Genomic DNA, 19,370 nt, shown 5'->3' on the forward strand with positions numbered 1-19,370 from the left:
CGTTTTGTTTGCATCCCCGGATAATTAATTTGTAGACCTACATGAGTTTTACAGTCAGATATGCACGCAAAAGCTCCCGCTAGCTAGAACCGTTCAGTTGCATAAGTCTAAGTAAGTTAGTAACTATAAAACGTACCCGGGATCGACAGATGGAATAATAATAATAATAATAATAATAATAATGATGATGATGATGATGATGATGATGATGATGTAGATTATGATGATAATCATCATTGTTGGTGCTGTTGTGATAATAACTAGACAACTATTTTCAATAAGTTTAATGAGTCCTATGCAAATAATTTGTAAATATTTCTTTTGTTTTGGAAAATTTGCACAAATTAACACCACAAGTCCTGTGTAATTTCGTTATTTTATATATGTGCAATTCAGTGCATAAAAGCGTGTTGGTACAAATTAATTGTGATTTATGTAACAGTGTGTATGTGACACACATGTTAAGCTTTTCTGTTGGCAAACAGCTGGTGTACAAAGACGTAATGAAAGGAATACACACTTTTGATAATTTACAGAACTCCTTGCATAAATAAACTTTAAAAAGCCCTTCATAGTTACACTTTAATTTCATTCAATTAAAGACCGAAGACCCTATATGTGTAGGATAGGGCCAAAGTGAGAGTTCCAGATTCTTCTGTGTCCAGACTGCTTCATTCTCTCATAGTGTCGGACCCTCTGGACAGCTTCAAAAAGAGCCGTGTAGCTTTGTATTTACGTCATATCCATTAGTCCGTAACGATTTATCCAGTAGAGGGCCCCAGTGAGCTTGGAGCCTATTCTAGAGACACAGAGCACGAAGCAAGGGACACTATGAGCAGGATGCTATTCTGTCACAGGGCACAAAGCAGGGGACACACTGAATAGGATGCCAGTCTGTCAATATAGGCAGGGAAACACACAGGACTGGATGCAAATCCATCAGTGTGAATAAGTCAGGGTACCCTCTGAACAGGTTGCCAGCCTATTACAGGGCACAGCAGGGGAGCACATCGAAGCTGGATGCTATAGTCCATCACACAATCATACACTAAGCCCTTAGGGACCTCCAGCAGTCCACCCAGCTCCCAACATACCTGTACCTGGAATATGATGTTCTTGATAGGCTGCAACTGTCTGGGGGTCCCCAACGACTGGCTTGAGAAACACTGAATTAAGCATATACTTTTGGACCATGCAAATATGTGGAGATTGGTCCATCCATGCATACACGCATACATGCAACACGCATAAATCTTCTAAATGCGTGTCCTGGCCAGGGTATAAAAAATGCAATTAAAGATTGATTATTAATTGTTTTTTTATTATCTGGACGGTTTTACTTTCTTAAATTCAGGTCATTTACCTGTATTATTTGAGTCAATAAGCAAACAGCGTACATCGTAGCCAAGCATGCCAGTATACCCGTTTAAATCTTCCATTTCTGTGTTGCAGCGCATTTTTCTCTGGAGAATAATTGGTTCCCTGAATAAATACAAATTTAAGCTGCGTGTTTACAGGGGTTCCTGGACTTTTTCAGTGCTGAAACCTTTACTTATGTGTTAGACATTCATTCTTTCATGTCTTCCGTTTTAAAACCCAGAGATTATAAATCCGGGCTTGCTGTTTTCCTTAAGGTAACAGAGGAATCCATCAGCGGACACCGACCTGATCCAGGTAAGAGAAGACGGAAGCGTCAAAGGACTTTGGTAACGATCATCCTTACGAATTAGGCCTACATGAATTTCTTACAAAAACGTATTTTAGCCGACGAAATGGCTGAGCCTATTAGCATATCCCTGCATGCTCGCCAGCTTTTTCCATAGCCCCCGTGTGTGTGCCGCCCGTCGTCAAACTTCCCTGTGTTTCATTGTCTATTTGCTCGCTTTGTTGTCACTGTATGTGATATTTTAGTAAAGGGGTATTATTTAAGAACATAATTTATAGACCAAAGGAACTGTTCCACCTCTCTCACCCCTATAGTCTCAATGCGTGGGTCTGCCGGTAAAATAATATGCTCAAGAAAAAAAATAAAATAAAAACTATTTCTGTCCACAAGCATTCCGATAGTAGCACGTGTTAAATAAATAATTAGACGTAGATGACTAATGGTGGCTAAAATATCTGCTAAATCCAACTAATATGATCGATGTGAGGTGTCAAGTATTAATGTTTAATATATACCGTATACTTATCACCATGCTCGCTACAAAATGCCTCATACAATTTCAACAATTTGTTACACAGTCTTCTGTGTTCTGAACAGTTTACACACTGTTCAGTTCTCCATCTTTGAGCTCCTGGTGGTGGCCAGCTCCCTGCCTCACCTTCCGCCGTCCTCACCTCCTTACTGCTGGACCGCACCAATTAACCCTCCATCCTGCCAAAGCTTCCTCACCTGCAAATTCCCACATGAGCTGGAGCATCCGCATTTATACCTGAACTAGACAAAAATGTACTTTATAAATCGGGAATTTGCTATTTTGCATTTCCTTTGTCGTCCCCAGGAGGTTGGGTTCCCCCTTGAGGGGGAGTTTGGTTCCTCCCGAGGTTTCTTCTTACTAGGGAGCTTTTCCTTCCCTCTGTCTTATAGTCTGGGAGTTTTGGGCAGAGATAATGTACAGCGCTTTGAGGCAATGTGATGTTGTGAAAATGCGCTATAGCCTATAGAATAAAATTATATAAACATGTGTGTGTGTCTATATATGTATACGTATGTAAAAGACCACACGCATTTTTCCTGCTACACATTTGAAATGACAGTTTTACAGCCGTCCTTACTAGATATATACAATATATATACTAAGTATTTGTAGCAGCAGCCGTCGGCAGACACAGGTAGCGAAGCCTTCTGTTGTAGCCCGGAAATCTGGCGCTTGGACCGTCAGGCGTTTAAGAGGCTTCGGGTGCTGGGTGTTTACACGCCGTACAGCCCGTGTGCAGTCTTAGTAAGACTATTAATCATTCACATCTCATTTAAATTATTGTAGGTTTACAAAAATGTCGAGGAGATAAGAGGAAGAATATACAGATAGGCCTATCTATCATCAACTTAAACTTTAACTAAATACTAATATTACAGCCAACGGAAGGAGTATCGAATATAACAGGCAGTACGCCTACCTGGTTTAAAAAGTTATATTGCGAAGCATTCGGTTTTTTATTATTCTCAAAAGGTTCGTTCAGAAATTGTCAATGAATAAAGTGTCGTTTAGTTATGTGTAACCTTCGAGAAGTGGCATCCAGCCATTCCCATCATTGTACTAAATGATTCCTAAACGAGATGAGGATTTGCCTGTCTTCTCCCGATTCTGATTGCCAGAGGAAGACCTCACACCTTATCCTGTCATGTACATCAGCACAAGAAGCTAGAAACGCAATCGCGACCCGACAGAAACCAATGAACGATGGGAAAAGTTTATTTTTGCATTCAAGACATTTTAACCTATAATAATAATAATCAAAAAAACAAATGGTTTATTTAAATAATTCAGCCCCAAGACAAATGCATTTTAATTGCCCCTACAATGTTTCAATGTTATGCTATAAAATATGAATATCCTGGAATAAAAAAGAATGATACAATAGTAAGATGTACGTATTTGTATAATAGAAATGATGTAAATACAATGTGCAATTGTAACGGTTAAAAACAGATTTTGCATTATTTAAAAAGGAATTCAAATGTATATTTAATTTAGGCCGACTATCGAAATATTTATGTGTTTCTTGTTAAATAAATGAAAATAAATCACCGCTAAAAGGCGGTACGTAACGTAAAAATGAAAAGGCGGATAAAAAATGTTTTTGATAGAAAATGACCATTGTTCGCTGTTGTTTATTTTCTTACATTTTTACATTTCATAATTTAGCCTATAACTTTAGAAAGCCTGGAGAATAAAAGTCGCGTATTTGACGGCTCGTGTACTAATAGTATTATTATGAAATTTTAGGCTACATTAACTCTAGAGTGCAGGTCAGGGGAAGAAAGGAAGGTGGCCGCGCAGATCACAGAGTTTAAATAGTCAAGTGGGTAAAAGCGGGCGACTCCTGGAATGAAGTCATCAGCGTTAATTAAAAGCAGGGAGGAGCAGGCTGGCGTCCTTCTATCTGTGTTCTTACGCGGTGGGTGGTCTGCTCTTCTGAAAAATGTCTTTCCAATCTCTTTCAGTGTAGAAACCTGTATAAACCATAACGACCTACTTTCTTCATAGCTAGAAACATAGGTGTTCTGTTTTGCGTTTTGCTGCTAGACCAGCTTGCTGTGTGTATTTATACTGCTCAGAATCTATACTGGTCGACAACGTACCTGTTACCCAATCGAGCAGAAGTAACATCGCAGTTTGACATTTGTAACAGATATTCACACAAAAATAAAATTAATGAAAAGTTCGTATTTTATATTAAATTCGATATCGTATCGAGTGGCTTAAATATATTGGTTAGTAGTATTCATTTTTCAAATACCTTAAGTTAGTAGAGTTCTTTAATATCTCAAAACACTTACTTGAAAGTGACAATTTTAATTAACCTGTAGCATGTAATTCAGTAATTCGATAGTACATTAGTCTTTTGAAAATTATTTATCCAAAGTGGAATCACATTCTGACACCGGAAATTTTATCATTTAATTTATTTATTTTTTTCTACGTCTCTGTTAACTGAATTTGTTTTCTTTATGCTATTTAAAATCTGAGCTTTTGAATAAGCTATCCGTACTTTAAAGTAAGGCACGACTTGCTTTGGTACGGATCGGAGAGCGCGTACGGGTCGGAGAACGCGTACGGATCGGGGAGCGCGTATGAGTCGGAGAGCGCGTACGGAAAGGGAAGCGCGTACGGATCGGGGAGCGCATACGGATGATCCCTCCGGAGTCTCGTGTAACCTCTCTGTATTATAGGCTGCATCACCTGAATATATGGAACTTGTATACTGACACATATAGGCCTATAAGTACAAGTGAAGTCAAATTGATAAACATCACTATTGTGCAACGTAATTGATTGAATACACACTGGAAATACCCTACACTTGCAAAAAGAAAAAAAACTGACATCCCAGCCCATCACTGATAATCTGTTCATTTTATGTAAAACTTTCACTTTGAGTGTAGCTGAAGCTCTATTTCGTTCTGGACAGGGGGAATGAAAGCGGGAAAAAGTTTGTCATTAGAAACAGAAACAGGCATTTCCCTCAACTGCGTCCCACCGGAGTGGGAGGGCGCTGAATGGGCGGTTTCTCTGGGTTTGTAAGACGCTGATGACAGGAGATAAGTGCAAAGGGATCTCCGCAGGAAGAAGGAGCTCAATCGAACCGCAGACTTCATCCTGTTTAACTGCGCTAAAAGACGCGGTATGCAGGCACGCAGCAAGCCTACAGAAAAACGGCAATCCGATCACAGCGTTTGTTTTAATACATTGCAGCACCGCGGTCTTTACTAATAAAGCAGAAGAGTCAACAAGTTAGTGACTGAAGGCTGTGCACAACAATGACGGCAGAGTTTGCGCAAGCCTCGGCACAGGCCCCTGCTCAAAATAACTCCACGTGTACGCCATCGGAAGAAGCCAGCGGACAGACATCAGCGATGGAGCCCACCTCCTCGATGACTAAAAATAAAAAGACCAACGCCGGAATCCGCCGGCCCGAGAAGCCACCCTATTCCTATATAGCTCTTATAGTCATGGCCATCCAGAGCTCACCCAGCAAGCGCCTGACGCTCAGTGAGATTTACCAGTTCCTCCAAAACCGATTTCCTTTCTTCAGGGGCTCCTACCAAGGATGGAAGAACTCCGTGCGCCACAACCTGTCCCTCAACGAATGCTTCATCAAGCTGCCCAAGGGTCTCGGCAGACCAGGGAAGGGGCACTACTGGACTATGGACCCCGCAAGTGAGTTCATGTTTGAAGAAGGGTCGTTCCGCAGGAGACCGAGGGGATTCCGGAGAAAATGCCAGGCGTTGAAACCCGTGTACAGCATGATGAACGGGCTGGGATTCAACCATTTACCGGAGTCCTATAACTTCCAGGGAACAGGAGGATCCCTGACCTGTCCTGCGAGCGGTTTCTCGCTGGATAGCGGGATTGGCATGATGAACGGGCACTTAAACACCATGGAAGGGATGGGTTTGGCAGGGCACTCTGCGTCTCACATGTCACCCAGCAGTGGGCATTCATATGTGGGGAGCTGTACAGGATCTGACGGGGGCGAGTATCCGCATCATGACAATCGAGCCTCACCGTTGCTTCCAGGCGGGGGAGTAATTGAGTCTCACCTAAGCTACTCCGGTGCAGCCTCCACCTGGGCAAACGGCCCCTCTTACATCAAGCAGCCGCCGCTGGCACCCTGCAACCCGGGAGTAAATGCGCTACAGCCGGCGTTGGGAGCGCACCCCCTGGACGGTGGCTATCTGCACCAGAATGGCCACGACCTACAAGGTACAAAATCTGTCATTACATTCTCTACAGTCTGTAAATTATTCTAAAGAAAAATCACATTATTAACATTCTTTTTCAAAGAAATTAGGCCTATATCATCATTATTGTGAGGTTTAGTTCATCTCCGCTGAAAGTTAACGTGATTTATTTAAACAGTAATTGCAGTATTGTGGTACTTTAGTCCCATTTTTTAAGGTATTGTAAGAAAGCGAGCCTTGACGTTTGATTATAATGCATAGCTACGTCTGTATATGTGACGAAATGCATCGAGCATAAAACAAGTTTTCTTTTTAATATATTAGAAAATGTAGTTTGAATAAAAATAAAGAAACCCCAACTATTTAACCACGAACGATGAGAATACGATGTACCTGCTTTTGCTTCCTGTCCTATTTTAACTCACAGCGGGTAACCCTGGGTATGTGTTTATTATACATCCCTGGAGCTATTTGCGGAAACATACGGAAGCATCTCGCTGGGAGTTGTGTTTGTTCTCCAGCGGCCTGGCGGTCTGGATCGGGCAGTGAGGCGGACTTGAGGCGCCGCATCTCGGGGGATGTGCGTGCAGCCGATCCGCTGTCTCCGAAACAGCCCAGCCCAGATAATTCCCTTAATTATCCACAAAAAAAAAATACAGCCGATCTTATGGGCCTAATTCGAATAACACTTTTTTTGCAATATGATAAGTTTTGCAGTACAAAAAAAAATGTTTCAGCGTAATGTGAAATTATTGGTGTTCATTTTTTGGTTGAGTACCTCCAGAAGTAATCAGGTTTTCGAAGGTTTTGTTCAACAGTTTAACATTTTCTGCATCCCCATATACCATAAGCACGAGATATTTCATGAAAGGGAAATGTCCAGTTTAGACTGGCCTAATTTCATATTTGTAAATAGTATGTTTTAGAATACTTTTTGAACACCATTTACATTTTTATGTATATGTAAACTATATATATAGTTTAAAATTTATTATCAAAAGAATGTGTAACCTTTTTTATTACGGCAGGCCTATCTAAATATTTTTCTCATTAAGCATTTTATTCAAACGCGATATTATAACAAAGTATAGGCCTATTAATAAATATAATTTGTCGATTTCATCTGAAATATCTGACAATTGACTGGAAAATAGTCTCAGTTTTATTATTTTCCTACTGCGTTGCACTTGGGAAAGGATGCATAACATAACGTTAGGTGTCTATCAAAGCTCTGTGGAATTTCGTCACTTTTAATGACTGTAAACTTATTTTGTCAGGAATCGCACGCTATCATCCCCAGTCTCCTGCCATGTGTGACAGGAAGGAATTCGTCTTCCCCTTCAACGCGATGCCATCGGCTGCCATGCACTCTGCAGTTGGCGGCCCTTATTATCATCAGCAAGGCGCATATCAAGACATAAAACCCTGCGTTATGTGACATGGACCAGTCACTCCTTCATTTCGCTAGCTGCTGGAGAAAACAAAAAGAAATCGACGAAAAATGCTGCCAAATTACCATGGCGGATTTATTACACGAAAACGGCATCACATATTTTACATCGCTTTTCCTGTTTTGTTGGTTCGCTCAGTAAGTAGCTCAAAGCTACAGCTTATAAGCATCTCCTATTGGATGCGACGTGTCCCCGTGGATCTTGAAGAATAAAATGACTTCGGACCTAAGTTGGTCGCAATTTTATCAATCATGGAAGATTTAAGGCACTTTGAACTGGCGACCGATTATTTATTATGGTTTTCTAATGTAAATTTAAAATATATCTTTATGGGCAACATTTGCCATGATTGTTTTCGCTTGAAACACTAAAGATGTGTGCCTACATAGAACTGTAGTTTCTTAATATGTATATATGAATTATTCAGACATGCAAAAAATATACATATCATGCATTTTTACTTTTTAAGTATACGTGATATCTTGAAGGAAATTTATTTACGCTCTTTGTATAAAGAATGCACTGACATGCAGTAAAATTATTGGGGATCGCCATTATTTGTATATATAATACATATAAAATATTTTCTCAAATTATGGTTTATCCTATTCATATGGAACATTTCTCTTTCACCACTTAACGATGATATCCCGTAAAAAAATACGTTTCTAAAGTAATCACTGGAGAACAGAATTAACCGAAAAAGAACCTTTGGAATTTTAGTCAAGATTATCGCTAATTCTGCCCCTAGGTGCTAGTCAGCTGAAGCTAGAGTTTATAATTTTGTCTGCAATTTAAACTCGCGTATACAGTTTTATCACATATAAACGCAAAATTCTCTAGCCCATGGCACCAACCAGATGTTATTTGTCCTCTATGAAACTTACTTTAACAGCGACGATGACACGATATTTGTAAAATTTATCATATTTACAGGTTTGCGAGAGAAATTAATAAAACAGAAATGATCATTTACTACATTCACACACTATGATAATTTTATTTTTTTTCCATTTTGAAGTGCTGTTCTGTTTTCCCCAAATACACAAGTACGGCCTTTCTCCTGATTATTTTAATAATATTATTATATTGGGTATAGGTCGGATCACTGGTGGATTGGTAGCCATCATTTTGTTTTAAAAAATTCCAGTATTTTTTATGAAGTACTTTTTAAAATTAGACACTTCCAAAAAAGTACAGCAGAGCTATAGGGACTCCGTACCGCTGAGATCGGGAGAGGAACGCTGCAGCAGTGAGAAACACCGAACAATCCGATTATAACTTTATTTTATTTAGTTAAAAGAAAAAAACAGCAGAAGACAATGATTTTGTGATTATTTGGTGCTGAATGCAAGACAGCCTGCGTGTGACCTATCAATGAATTTTGAGTGTCGCTGCATTTTGTGAAATTTCGGCGGACCCCTGCTAGAAGACCATTGCTGTACTGGTTGGAAGATGGATGGATATTATTATTAGATTAAAGTTCTGACTTTAGAGCTTTAGAGACTTTAGAGACACTTCATCCCTTCTTTAGCGTTGTGGGAAGGAAACGTTCCGGCAATTGTAGCATCTGATCCATCAAGCTAATAAGTTTTCGTAATAAATATCAGTCCTACCCAGATTCACGAGTGCTAAAACATAAGCAGGCGATAAAGAATCGGGCAATATTTTAAAAGTCTGGAAAAGGTCAATCTTGGTGCATAATTAAATATGAAATAAGCATCACTCACGTTTCAGAAAATGAAAAAAAAAACTATATGAGTATATGTGTCTAATTTGGAAATCTCAAGTAAAGGATTTAATCTCTTTAGGTTTTCAGTCATGTTTCCCTGACATTAAGCATGAACACGCACACTGACAGTAATCTATGTGGTCCTGTCATATAACTAATAATGACCAGTTTCTTATCAAGCGTCTTTGCTGGTACAGTATAAGAGCGCCCTCTGCCTGCCCAGCTAGACTATATGGATCCTCAGCTGGTCTGATGGCTGGGATCCTTTACTATTATGCATTAAGCCTATTGGTACAATAGCCGCAGCATTTCCCAGTATCCAGCTATTAGCTGTAAAGCCATTAAAACACCTTACAATCATATATTATATTATTATAATACCCGACAATACTGATCCTAGCTGACGTGGCACCATTCACTTGTGCCTTTTGTCGGCGATAAAGTGAAATTAGCTGGCAAGTCGGCGCCCCCTCATTGGCGGCTTAATATTTACTGTAGTTTTGTTTGCTTCTTCTACAGTCCACTAGAGGGCGACATCTACAAAGTATTCCTGAAGGAAACGGCAGCAAAAAATACATCATGAAAACTGTTACATATTGATGCCTGGTTCTATCAGCCTGCGGCTGGCTGTGTTTATGAAACATTAATCAATTATCTAACATTATTTTTGTGTCAAATACTAAACACAATATATCTGAACCACACACTTTGCCAATAACTTAGAGGTCAATGCTTCAGGTTTGAATAGTCTTCCTGCTAGTGTAGCGCAAGCTAAAACCCTGGGTTCCTTTAAATCAGACCTACATAAGATTTTAACAACTCTGAGCTATTAGTTAAGTTCTCCCCAAACATGCTTGATGGGCCGAATGGCCTCCTCTCCTTTGTAAATTTCTTATGTTCTTATGAGTCAAATAGCAACGTTTGTCCCCCTAAAAAGCACAAACCCACCAGCAGAGGCATGAGCTGCAGTCCAGTGAAAGTTCTGTCACCCCACAGAAGATGAAGGAGAGCATCTGTAAAGAGGAGGGTGCTGTTATAAAATACCCTAACCCACTGCATCCTGCTCAGCAACAAATCTGCCAAGAGATAAAGGTGTGAAGAAGAACCACCTGGAGATGACTAATGAAGCCACTGAAGTCTGCTGAGATGCACAGCGCCGTGTTTATCCTCTCAGAGGAATTCTGCTTATTAGAAAGATTCCCGTTCGGAATCTCAGACTCAGACTTGTTTACTTGCTTGCTTGTTCCAGGTACTGGTCAGCAGACGTGGGGTCTCAGCTGGACGGCATCTCCAGATATGTGTAAATAAGGTAAACTTTCTACTTTACTGCACTCAAACTGGAAGCTGTGGACAGACAGCAGCAGCGTGGGGGTAGGAGCCAAGCCCCTCTAAAATGCTGGTTTATATCTATTATATTAACCCTGATTCATAGCCATGATGCGAGGGGATGTGTCACATGGTGTGTGTGTGTGTGTGTGTGTGTGTGTGTGTGTGTGATGGTAGATGCTTCTGAAGTATGGCGTCTGCAGCGATTCAGAGCTCAAGCAGAGCCTCCACATGTTCACACACGTTTCATCATCATGCCGGGACCAAGTCTTACCGCCCTGACGGATGTTCGCTGGTCCTTCTCCCATAGAAATCTTGTGCTTGTATCTAATCTTCCTCCCTCAGCTTCCTGAGTTCGTTCACGATCCCCCCGCCTTCGTTTTGTCACCGTGAAGTAGCTCTGTGATCTCTCTCTCTCTCTCTCTCTCTCTCTCTCTGTCTCCCTCTCTCTCTCTCTCCCTGTCTGCTCCAGCTGACTCCATCCATGCCGTGATGAGGGAGCGGCCCCCACCTCTTTCTCCGCACCCCACTCTCCATCGCCCTCCTCATGATCCTTCCACAGACGGTCCGGATGGAATCACACGCGGAAGCAGCTGGCCAAGGTAGGGGCAGCTGAGGTGTGTGTGTGTGAGTCACGGGTATGTCAGGAGCGGAAGGCAACACGTTATCTATATGTAAACATGCATGGTGACATTGAGGGTCAGATAAATAACGAGGAGAGCAACAGCTTGACTATATTCGATTGGAGGAGACAGACTCAGTGCAGAGGGACCAAGATGTGGGCATGGAAAGGCTGCTCAAAGCTGCTAATGCTAATGAATCGTCCAAAAACGTGTTAAACAGAGAGAGCGTAGGGATGCATGCAGCCGGTCAGCATGAATGTAACGCGGATGGAGTGAGGCTGCTCTTGTCATCGGTCCATGCTGACTGAACGGAGATGAACTTTCCAGACTGAACTTCCTGAAGGAGACCTCAGCTCTCAGCCTCGGAAGCATCTGCTCTGAAAATGTGCCATTCTCACACGGCCGGTTTTCTCAGGTTCGGATGAGAGCAGAAGTCGCTACAGGTGGAGATGATGCGACTCGAACGACAGCGTCTCCATGGACGGAGCAGTGCGGATGGTGCTGACCCGTCCCCCGCACCTCCATTAAGTTAGCGAGACACCAGCCGGTCAGCTGCACTTTCAGCAGCTCAGTGTGATACCCCTGTGTGGATCTGTCACACGCTTCAGGTGACTCTTTTTAAAATGAAGATAAACATACCTCTACGTAGCTGAATTACGGAGTAAAATGCAGAAGTACCGAAATGTGCTTCGTGTGAGATCATCACTGGTGACGTGCTCTCAAAACACTCAGTGTGGCCAAGAAATTGGAAGGTAGTCTTCTGTAAACAGCACTGAGACTGTGCAGAATGCGGGTCCCTATAGAAGGACGTGCTTGAGTTCAAGCAGTTCAAGCAACCGATGATCTGCCTGATCTGGAATGTGAGCTACCAAAAAAAGGGCTGGAATTTGAGCAGCTGATGCTTCCAGGAAGAGGACAGCAAATGAGATACATCCTCAGCATGGTACCATCTGTTCCAACATACTCCCTAGAGTCACATGACCCAGCTGGCTGCTGTCTAATCCTATAAATTTACTTTACTACTAATAATCAGGCATTATTCTACAGTGATCAGGAGACACCGCGATTAAAGGCTGAATGTGTGGCGTTGCACGTACCAGCCCTGAGCGCTATTAAGCAAGCGGCTGATTTCCCATCCTCTACTCGTCCTTTGCTGCAGATCCGAACAAGGACGTTCAGAAGCCGCTGAAGTCCTGCAGCTCAGGGGAACTGAGCCCAGAGGCATCCCATAATCCTTCAGGGGGAGAGGAGAGAGGAATCCCACTGCCCCTTTCTGGGCTACTGCATCTGACAGACAGAAGACGTGAGTGTTAATGATGGCAAATGGGGGGCAGGGCGGGGGTTGGCGGGGGGGGGGGGGTTAATGGAAACTGCATCTGATGAGCAAACTAAAAACATAAGAATATAAGGAGCTGACAAACGGCATGGGGGCGGTCGGCCCATCAAGCTTATTTGGGCAGAATTCTACTAATAGCTTAAAGTTGTTAAAATATTGTCTAGCTCAGATTTAAAGGAACCCAAGATTTAACTTGCACAACACTATTCTATATTTTAGCTACATGCTGTGTAAAGAAGTGCTTTCTCAAATCCAGTTAAAAATGTTCTCCCACTAATTTCCACTTATGGTCACGAGTTCTAGTATTTAAACTAATATTAAAGTAGCCATTTGGCTGAACAGCATCAAGACCTGTTAGAATCTTATATACCTGGATCATGTCCCCCCTTAATCTCCTTTGCTTGAGGCTGAACAGATTCAGCTCAGCTAACCTCTCCTTATAAGACATTCCTCTAAGACCAGGAATCATCCTCATAGTCCTATGTTAAACCTTTTCCAAGGCAGCAATGTCCTTCTTAAGGTATGGTGACCAAACCTGCACACAATATTCTAGGTGGGGTCTTACCAAGGAATTGTATAATGGTAGCATCACCTCCCTTGACTTAAACTCCACACACCTAGAGATGTATTCCAACATCCTATTGGCCTTTCCCCACACTGGTGAGAGAGAGAGAGAGAGAGAGAGAGAGAGAGAGAAAGAGAGAGAGGGACGAGGGAAGATGAGGCCACCACTCAGAGCTTTGTGAAGATGGGAGAGTCGGCATCATGACTCACTCTTGCTCTGATCGTAGGATCCCTGCTCAGGCTGACACGTACAGGCTGCAGCCATTGTTCTTTGTTACTTGTGCAGCTGAAAATCCACTCTGTGTAGGTCCCACAAAGGTATAGCCGTTCCCTCCCTGGGTGAGGTCCAAGCGTGAACAAGAAGCTACAAACACGGCCCACAGACCCGTCATTGTGGCTGAATGGTCAATGCATAATCACACAGGATGTGGTGAAAGGCCCGTATCCCACCCCCCCACACCCCCAGCCGCCCACCCCGGGAGCTTGGTGTGCGGGGAGCGACCCCCAGTGTCAGGGAGCGGGATACTGAGCATCCCTTAAGGCGTTTGATTTGCCCTGAGACATGTGGGGCTGGGACAGGAAATGCCAACAGGAGACAGGAAGTGGCTTCCTTTAGCAACCCATAGCAACTTGGCCCCGGTTTCCAGAGTGAGGCGGGGTGGACATCCTAAGCCATTACTTGCGAAAGTGTCGCTGCACCATCCCCACGATGATCTTACAGAAAGCAGCCAGTCCTGCCCCCATGCCCCATAATTCCCTGCAGGCTCCGTGAGAGACGGCTTCCCGCTTCCACAGCTCAGAGGGGGAAACCACATGAATCTGGGATATGACATCATCGTCCCCCTTGGGTCTCTTTCGGATTTTCACAAAACTGTCCAAAATGATTGATAGCATTTTTTGCAGGGCTGGCACAGGAAGGCTTTGTAGAGAGCCACAGAAACGCCCCGTGGCCATTCTCTCTCTCTCTCTTTCACACACACACACACACACACACACAGGTCCTGTAATCATATCTTTTTGGGGACCGCTCATTCATTTCTATGGGAAAAATGCTTAATGCTACTGTAACTATGACAACCTTAACCCCCACCCTGCCCTAACCATAACCACAAGTAACCAAGCAAAATACAGGAGTTTTTGCATTTTTAGTTTTTTCATTGCAGTCACAGATTTTTATAAAATAGATTTTTCCCATATAGGGACCAGGAAACTGGTCCCCATAAGGTAAAAAAATTCAGTATTCATCACATTGTGGAGGCATTTGGTCCCCACAAGGAAAGGTATACCTGTACCACACACACACACACAGACCTGTCCTGGTCCCAGCCGTGGTATCCATCAGCCTCCGCCTCGCCCTCCCGCAGAGCCTCTGAGCAGTGTCTCCTCGCTGGAGGTGCACTTCGACCTCCTGGACCTGACCGAGCTCACGGACGTGTCCGACCAGGAGCTGGCTGAGGTCTTTGGCGATTCGGATGAAGAGAAGCACAGTGAATCACCAGCAGGTAAATGTCCCTGGTCAGCAGATTCCTCCTCATGCCTCTTCGACTGTCGGTGTGGCCCCTCTGCTGATTGTATTTTAATCATATAATAATGATAATAATAACTATTATTTAATATGACGTGTGGCATTAGTGATCACCTTGGGACTGTGAGATATCGTTCTTTTAACAGCAGAGATGGGACCCATCCATCATTCATTTATCCATCTGGCCGTCTTCCGACCACTTTACCTTAGAGAGTCAGGGGGAGCCGGTTCCAGTCAACACAGGGAACGAGGCAAAGTCACGACACCCATCCATTACAAGGCAATATACATGCACATACTGTGGTGCATTTTTAGGACGTCTGCTTGAGAAATACAGACTGGAAACATAGAATAGAGGTGAGAGACAACAGTTATACCCAGGGAGCCCCCACACCACCCAGAATTAACATCCTGGACCATCAGTCCTCGGTAGCCAGGGGGCGATAGCTGACAGAATAGCAACCGGACTTATAAATCAAACAGACGCTCTAGTAAGACACCAGAATGAGGCATTTGAGACATTTTAAAAACAAGTCCATGTCTATTTGATGGTGAGCATGATGTTTACCTTAATCATACTGTACTTGTAGTTGTGCTTTAGTCATTAAAACCTGGGCTGGCCCACATATACACCTCTCTCAGCACGAAGAGGGTCCTCTGGGCAGTTTCATCACTCGCCGTATGGAAAGAAACAGAGCGAATGACTTAGCTTTTAGGGTGAAGTCCACAGAGACGAAGGCACCGGGTTGATTCCCAGCCTCGTGGAAGTGGGCCGGACACCAACATACCAACACCAAGCCTGAGCTTCCGGATGAAGGGGTGCCGGAGATCTGTCCTTGGCCATCTGGCCAAACAGCTGCAAGACCAATATGGAAAAGATGATAAAGTATAAAATAAGGAGTTTAATGATAAAAACAGGTCAACCACATGGACCTGAACAGCTGGGGTGTGGGGGGTGGGTTCATACTAACCATTCCACTGCTGTTCCTGGGAATGTCTCCTGTGCCTGTTCTTCTCGTCTCCAGGTCTGCGCCGAGACACACCAGCTTTCCAGCCTCACAGTGAGAGTCACCTTCCAGGTTTGAACCACAGAGCCCATTTGACATATTAAGCCGGGGACATGTCATACCCCGGGGACATGTCATATAACGGGGATGTGTCATACAACAGGGACATGTCATACACCGGGGACATGTCATATAACGGGGATGTGTCATACACCAGGGATATGTCATACACCGGGGACATGTCATACACCGGGGACATGTCATACACCGGGGATGTGTCATACACCGGGGATGTGTCATACAACAGGGACATGTCATACACCGGGGACGTGTCATACAACAGGGACATGTCATACACCGGGGACGTGTCATACACCGGGGATGTGTCATACAACAGGGACATGTCATACACCGGGGACGTGTCATACACCGGGGATGTGTCATACAACAGGGACATGTCATACACCGGGGACGTGTCATACAACAGGGACATGTCATACACCGGGGACGTGTCATACACCGGGGATGTGTCATACAACAGGGACATGTCATACACCGGGGATGTGTCATACACCGGGGATGTGTCATACAACAGGGACATGTCATACACCGGGGACGTGTCATACACCGGGGACGTGTCATACAACAGGTACGTGTCATACACCGGGGACGTGTCATACACCGGGGACGTGTCATACAACAGGGACATGTCATACACCGGGGATGTGTCATACAACAGGGACATGTCATACACTGGGGACGTGTCATACACCGGGGATGTGTCATACAACAGGGACATGTCATACACCGGGGACGTGTCATACAACAGGGACATGTCATACACCGGGGACATGTCATACATCGGGGGGACGTGTCATACAATGGGGATGTGTCATACACCAGGGACATGTCATACATCGGGGAGACGTGTCATACAACAGGGACATGTAATACACTGGGGACGCGTCATACAACAAGGACATGTCATACACCGGGGGGACATGTCATACAATGGGGACGTGTCATACAATGGGGATGTGTCATACACCAGGGACATGTCATACATCGGGGAGACGTGTCATACAACAGGGACATGTAATACACTGGGGACGCGTCATACAACAAGGACATGTCATACACCGGGGGGACATGTCATACAATGGGGACGTGTCATACAATGGGGACGTGTCTACACCGGGGAAATGCCATACAATGGGGACATGTAATACAACAGAGATGTGTCATACACCTGGGATGTCATACGCTGAGGACAGCCCTGTAAATTCGTCTTTGTGTCCCAGGAGGAGACCTGTCCCCCTTGGGCCTCAGCGAGTACATGTGCTCCACCTCCTGGACCCAATACAGTAAAAGTGAGCCAACCCAAGACCGGGAACGGCAGCATAAATCAGACAGCGAGTAGTAATTCCAGCACCCGGAGATTCGAAGCGGCCAGAACCAGTGACAGAGGGAGGACACTGGGGATCGAGGGTGCTGCCGCTAAGCAAGCCCGCTCAGACCCAGAGAAAGAGGAACATGTGCCTGCAGTGCATTCTGGGAACTTCTCCTCCCTCACAGCACCAGGGGGCTCCATCTCATGGGCCAGGGAGAGGACCAAACCTTAGTGTCAGGATTATGCTGCTTCAGGAGAATGTCCTGCTCACGAACCAAAAGAGAACTGGCAGTCGGAAAAGGTTCTGATGGGAAGGCGGTGAGGTCGGAATGACAGCTGATACTAAAGCTGCTGTCCCAAGGGAACAAGCATGTCCACTGTCACCCACAGTGGACCAGACCTTCCATGAAACATGAGCAAAGATGGGTTTTGCCCATTTATCATTATCAGAAAACATAAGAGCCATTCACATGGTCCATGATGGAGTCCAAGGCTGCAGATTTGTGTGAGAAGTACAAGAAGAGACAGACGCATTTACCCATGTGAGCACCTAACAAAAACCTAACACTTACATATTTGTCATGTTGGAATCTGAAGTGCTGTGGATCTTACTTCACTGTGTGCGTATGTCTGTTAGGATGGAGTGTTAATCCAATAAACAGTGTATCTATTTCAGTTCTAGTTAAGGTGTTAAGTCTGACTCTGCTTAATCAATGCAACAGGAAATTTCTAACAACAGAATTCACTAATCAAATGTATGGTCCCCAACCTAAGGTATAACAGACTGTCCTGGTTGTGTCCTCGTGTCTTTTTGTTTGTGAGTCCTGAACCAGAACCGCTTACAAAACTCCAGCCACAGACTCTGACACACAAGTGATGGAAAGCCAGCCCAGAGAGCTCATGTTCTCAGAGGTGGAGCTGATGCCGTTTCCAAGATGTGCTCCTTGGGGAAGTGAACCTCTGCTGCTCCCAGCAGTCCCTGTAAGAGCTGAATCTTTGCTGAACGCGATCAGGATCTCTACTAGAATACGACATAAATTAAACTTTGTGCATCTCAACCCTATACACAAGCCTGAACACCGGCAAAACGTCATGTAAGATCATGTCCTAAAGCCTAAGCATTAACAAAGAAACTGCACAGCTCATGTTCCATCACTGAATTGCAGTGCAGGTGTGAATGACCAGGGCCCTGGGGTCAGGGGCCAATCCACCTCTCTGGCTGGGGCCCCTCAAGCCAAAAATAGAAATGAGCGGATCAGCCTGACCCCATGGGGTGGGCTTATATTATATAAGCAGCTTATATTAAACATGAATGTATGCTCTTCAAATTCCATGTGTTTTAAACACTTTTTCCCAATGAAAAACAAAATTACAATGGCATAACTATGTAATTTGTGTTCATTTACAGAGAAATGTAATTCAGGAAATATGGTGTATATATTACGTATTTAAAACCTGCATAAAATGCAAACCCATTGTATAACACATTTGTAACATACATTTATAACACAGCTGTTGGTTTAAATAAAGAGAATTCCTCTTACAGAACGTTCTGTGGCCTTTTTGGTGGATCTGGGCACCGATCACGCACCCCTCACCTTCACGTATGTCATCAGTTCCGGGATGGGGGGGGGGGGGCAGGATGGTAGCTGAGATCTAACACAGCATTAGGATGATGCGGCAGCCAGCTGGCTCACCCAGCGTGTCCTTACATTAAGGATCACAGCAACACCATGGCACCCCCTTCAGCTTAGAACCTCCTGTAAAGCATTTCATTAAAAGATGTTTAGTAGGAAAGTTACACAATCATTTGAAATGTTACCATTGGGCCTTTGAGCAAAGTCCTTAACCGTGTTCTCTGAGGCTCACATTGTTTCAGCTGAATAAATAAGAATATTTAGTTAAGAACCACCTGTCTGGAAAATACTGCCGTCAATTTAATACACAAAGACGTTAAGGCAAACCAGCCAAGGGTATACAACAAACAGCCATCCTCAGATCAAACAA

General features: G+C 43.8%; 3 protein-coding genes and 1 long non-coding RNA gene across 5 annotated transcripts; 3 read left to right on the forward strand and 1 right to left on the reverse strand.

Moving 5' to 3' along the window:
• Positions 1-5,266: 5,266 nt before the first annotated feature.
• On the forward strand, positions 5,267-11,519 carry LOC125706568 (forkhead box protein F1-like). Of its 2 annotated transcripts, XM_048973304.1 has the most exons (3): positions 5,267-6,431; positions 10,842-10,901; positions 11,391-11,519. In XM_048973304.1, exons 1-2 carry the CDS (start codon positions 5,486-5,488, stop codon positions 10,898-10,900), a joined length of 1,005 nt encoding a protein of 334 aa, XP_048829261.1. In that variant the 5' UTR covers positions 5,267-5,485; the 3' UTR covers position 10,901; positions 11,391-11,519. The 2 variants fall into 2 exon arrangements, with proteins under 2 accessions (XP_048829261.1, XP_048829260.1); XM_048973303.1 differs by lacking the exons at positions 10,842-10,901; positions 11,391-11,519 and adding an exon at positions 7,687-8,501.
• LOC125706573 (uncharacterized) lies at positions 6,338-11,281 on the reverse strand. Its single transcript, XR_007382020.1, has 3 exons — positions 11,193-11,281; positions 10,541-10,605; positions 6,338-6,424 (listed from the first exon to the last, which is right to left on the reverse strand). It is a non-coding gene; the product is annotated as an uncharacterized LOC125706573 (long non-coding RNA).
• Positions 11,367-18,911, forward strand: dbndd1 (dysbindin domain containing 1). The gene is made up of 5 exons (XM_048973306.1): positions 11,367-11,520; positions 12,701-12,844; positions 14,806-14,943; positions 15,992-16,045; positions 17,275-18,911. Exons 1-5 carry the CDS (start codon positions 11,466-11,468, stop codon positions 17,391-17,393), a joined length of 510 nt encoding a protein of 169 aa, XP_048829263.1. The 5' UTR covers positions 11,367-11,465; the 3' UTR covers positions 17,394-18,911.
• LOC125706571 (uncharacterized) lies at positions 16,062-17,268 on the forward strand. The gene is made up of 2 exons (XM_048973305.1): positions 16,062-16,622; positions 16,767-17,268. Exons 1-2 carry the CDS (start codon positions 16,087-16,089, stop codon positions 17,197-17,199), a joined length of 969 nt encoding a protein of 322 aa, XP_048829262.1. The 5' UTR covers positions 16,062-16,086; the 3' UTR covers positions 17,200-17,268.
• Positions 18,912-19,370: the final 459 nt, after the last annotated feature.

The sequence above is a fragment of the Brienomyrus brachyistius genome, chromosome 13 (assembly GCF_023856365.1).
Source record: "Brienomyrus brachyistius isolate T26 chromosome 13, BBRACH_0.4, whole genome shotgun sequence".
In the NCBI taxonomy this organism is placed as follows: domain Eukaryota; kingdom Metazoa; phylum Chordata; class Actinopteri; order Osteoglossiformes; family Mormyridae; genus Brienomyrus; species Brienomyrus brachyistius.

What these genes read in the sequence shown, in the direction of transcription:
- LOC125706568 (XM_048973303.1), top strand. Translation starts at nt 5,486, where the DNA reads ATGACGGCAGAGTTTGCGCAAGCCTCGGCACAGGCCCCTGCTCAAAAT. An exon ending in GAATGGCCACGACCTACAAG is followed by an intron (nt 6,432 to 7,686) that starts GTACAAAATCTG and finishes TTATTTTGTCAG; the next exon opens with GAATCGCACGCTATCATCCC.
- dbndd1 (XM_048973306.1), top strand. Translation starts at nt 11,466, where the DNA reads ATGATCCTTCCACAGACGGTCCGGATGGAATCACACGCGGAAGCAGCT. An exon ending in CGCGGAAGCAGCTGGCCAAG is followed by an intron (nt 11,521 to 12,700) that starts GTAGGGGCAGCT and finishes CCTTTGCTGCAG; the next exon opens with ATCCGAACAAGGACGTTCAG. An exon ending in GCATCTGACAGACAGAAGAC is followed by an intron (nt 12,845 to 14,805) that starts GTGAGTGTTAAT and finishes GCCCTCCCGCAG; the next exon opens with AGCCTCTGAGCAGTGTCTCC.
- LOC125706571 (XM_048973305.1), top strand. Translation starts at nt 16,087, where the DNA reads ATGTCATACCCCGGGGACATGTCATATAACGGGGATGTGTCATACAAC. An exon ending in GGGGACGTGTCATACAACAG is followed by an intron (nt 16,623 to 16,766) that starts GTACGTGTCATA and finishes GTCATACAACAG; the next exon opens with GGACATGTCATACACCGGGG.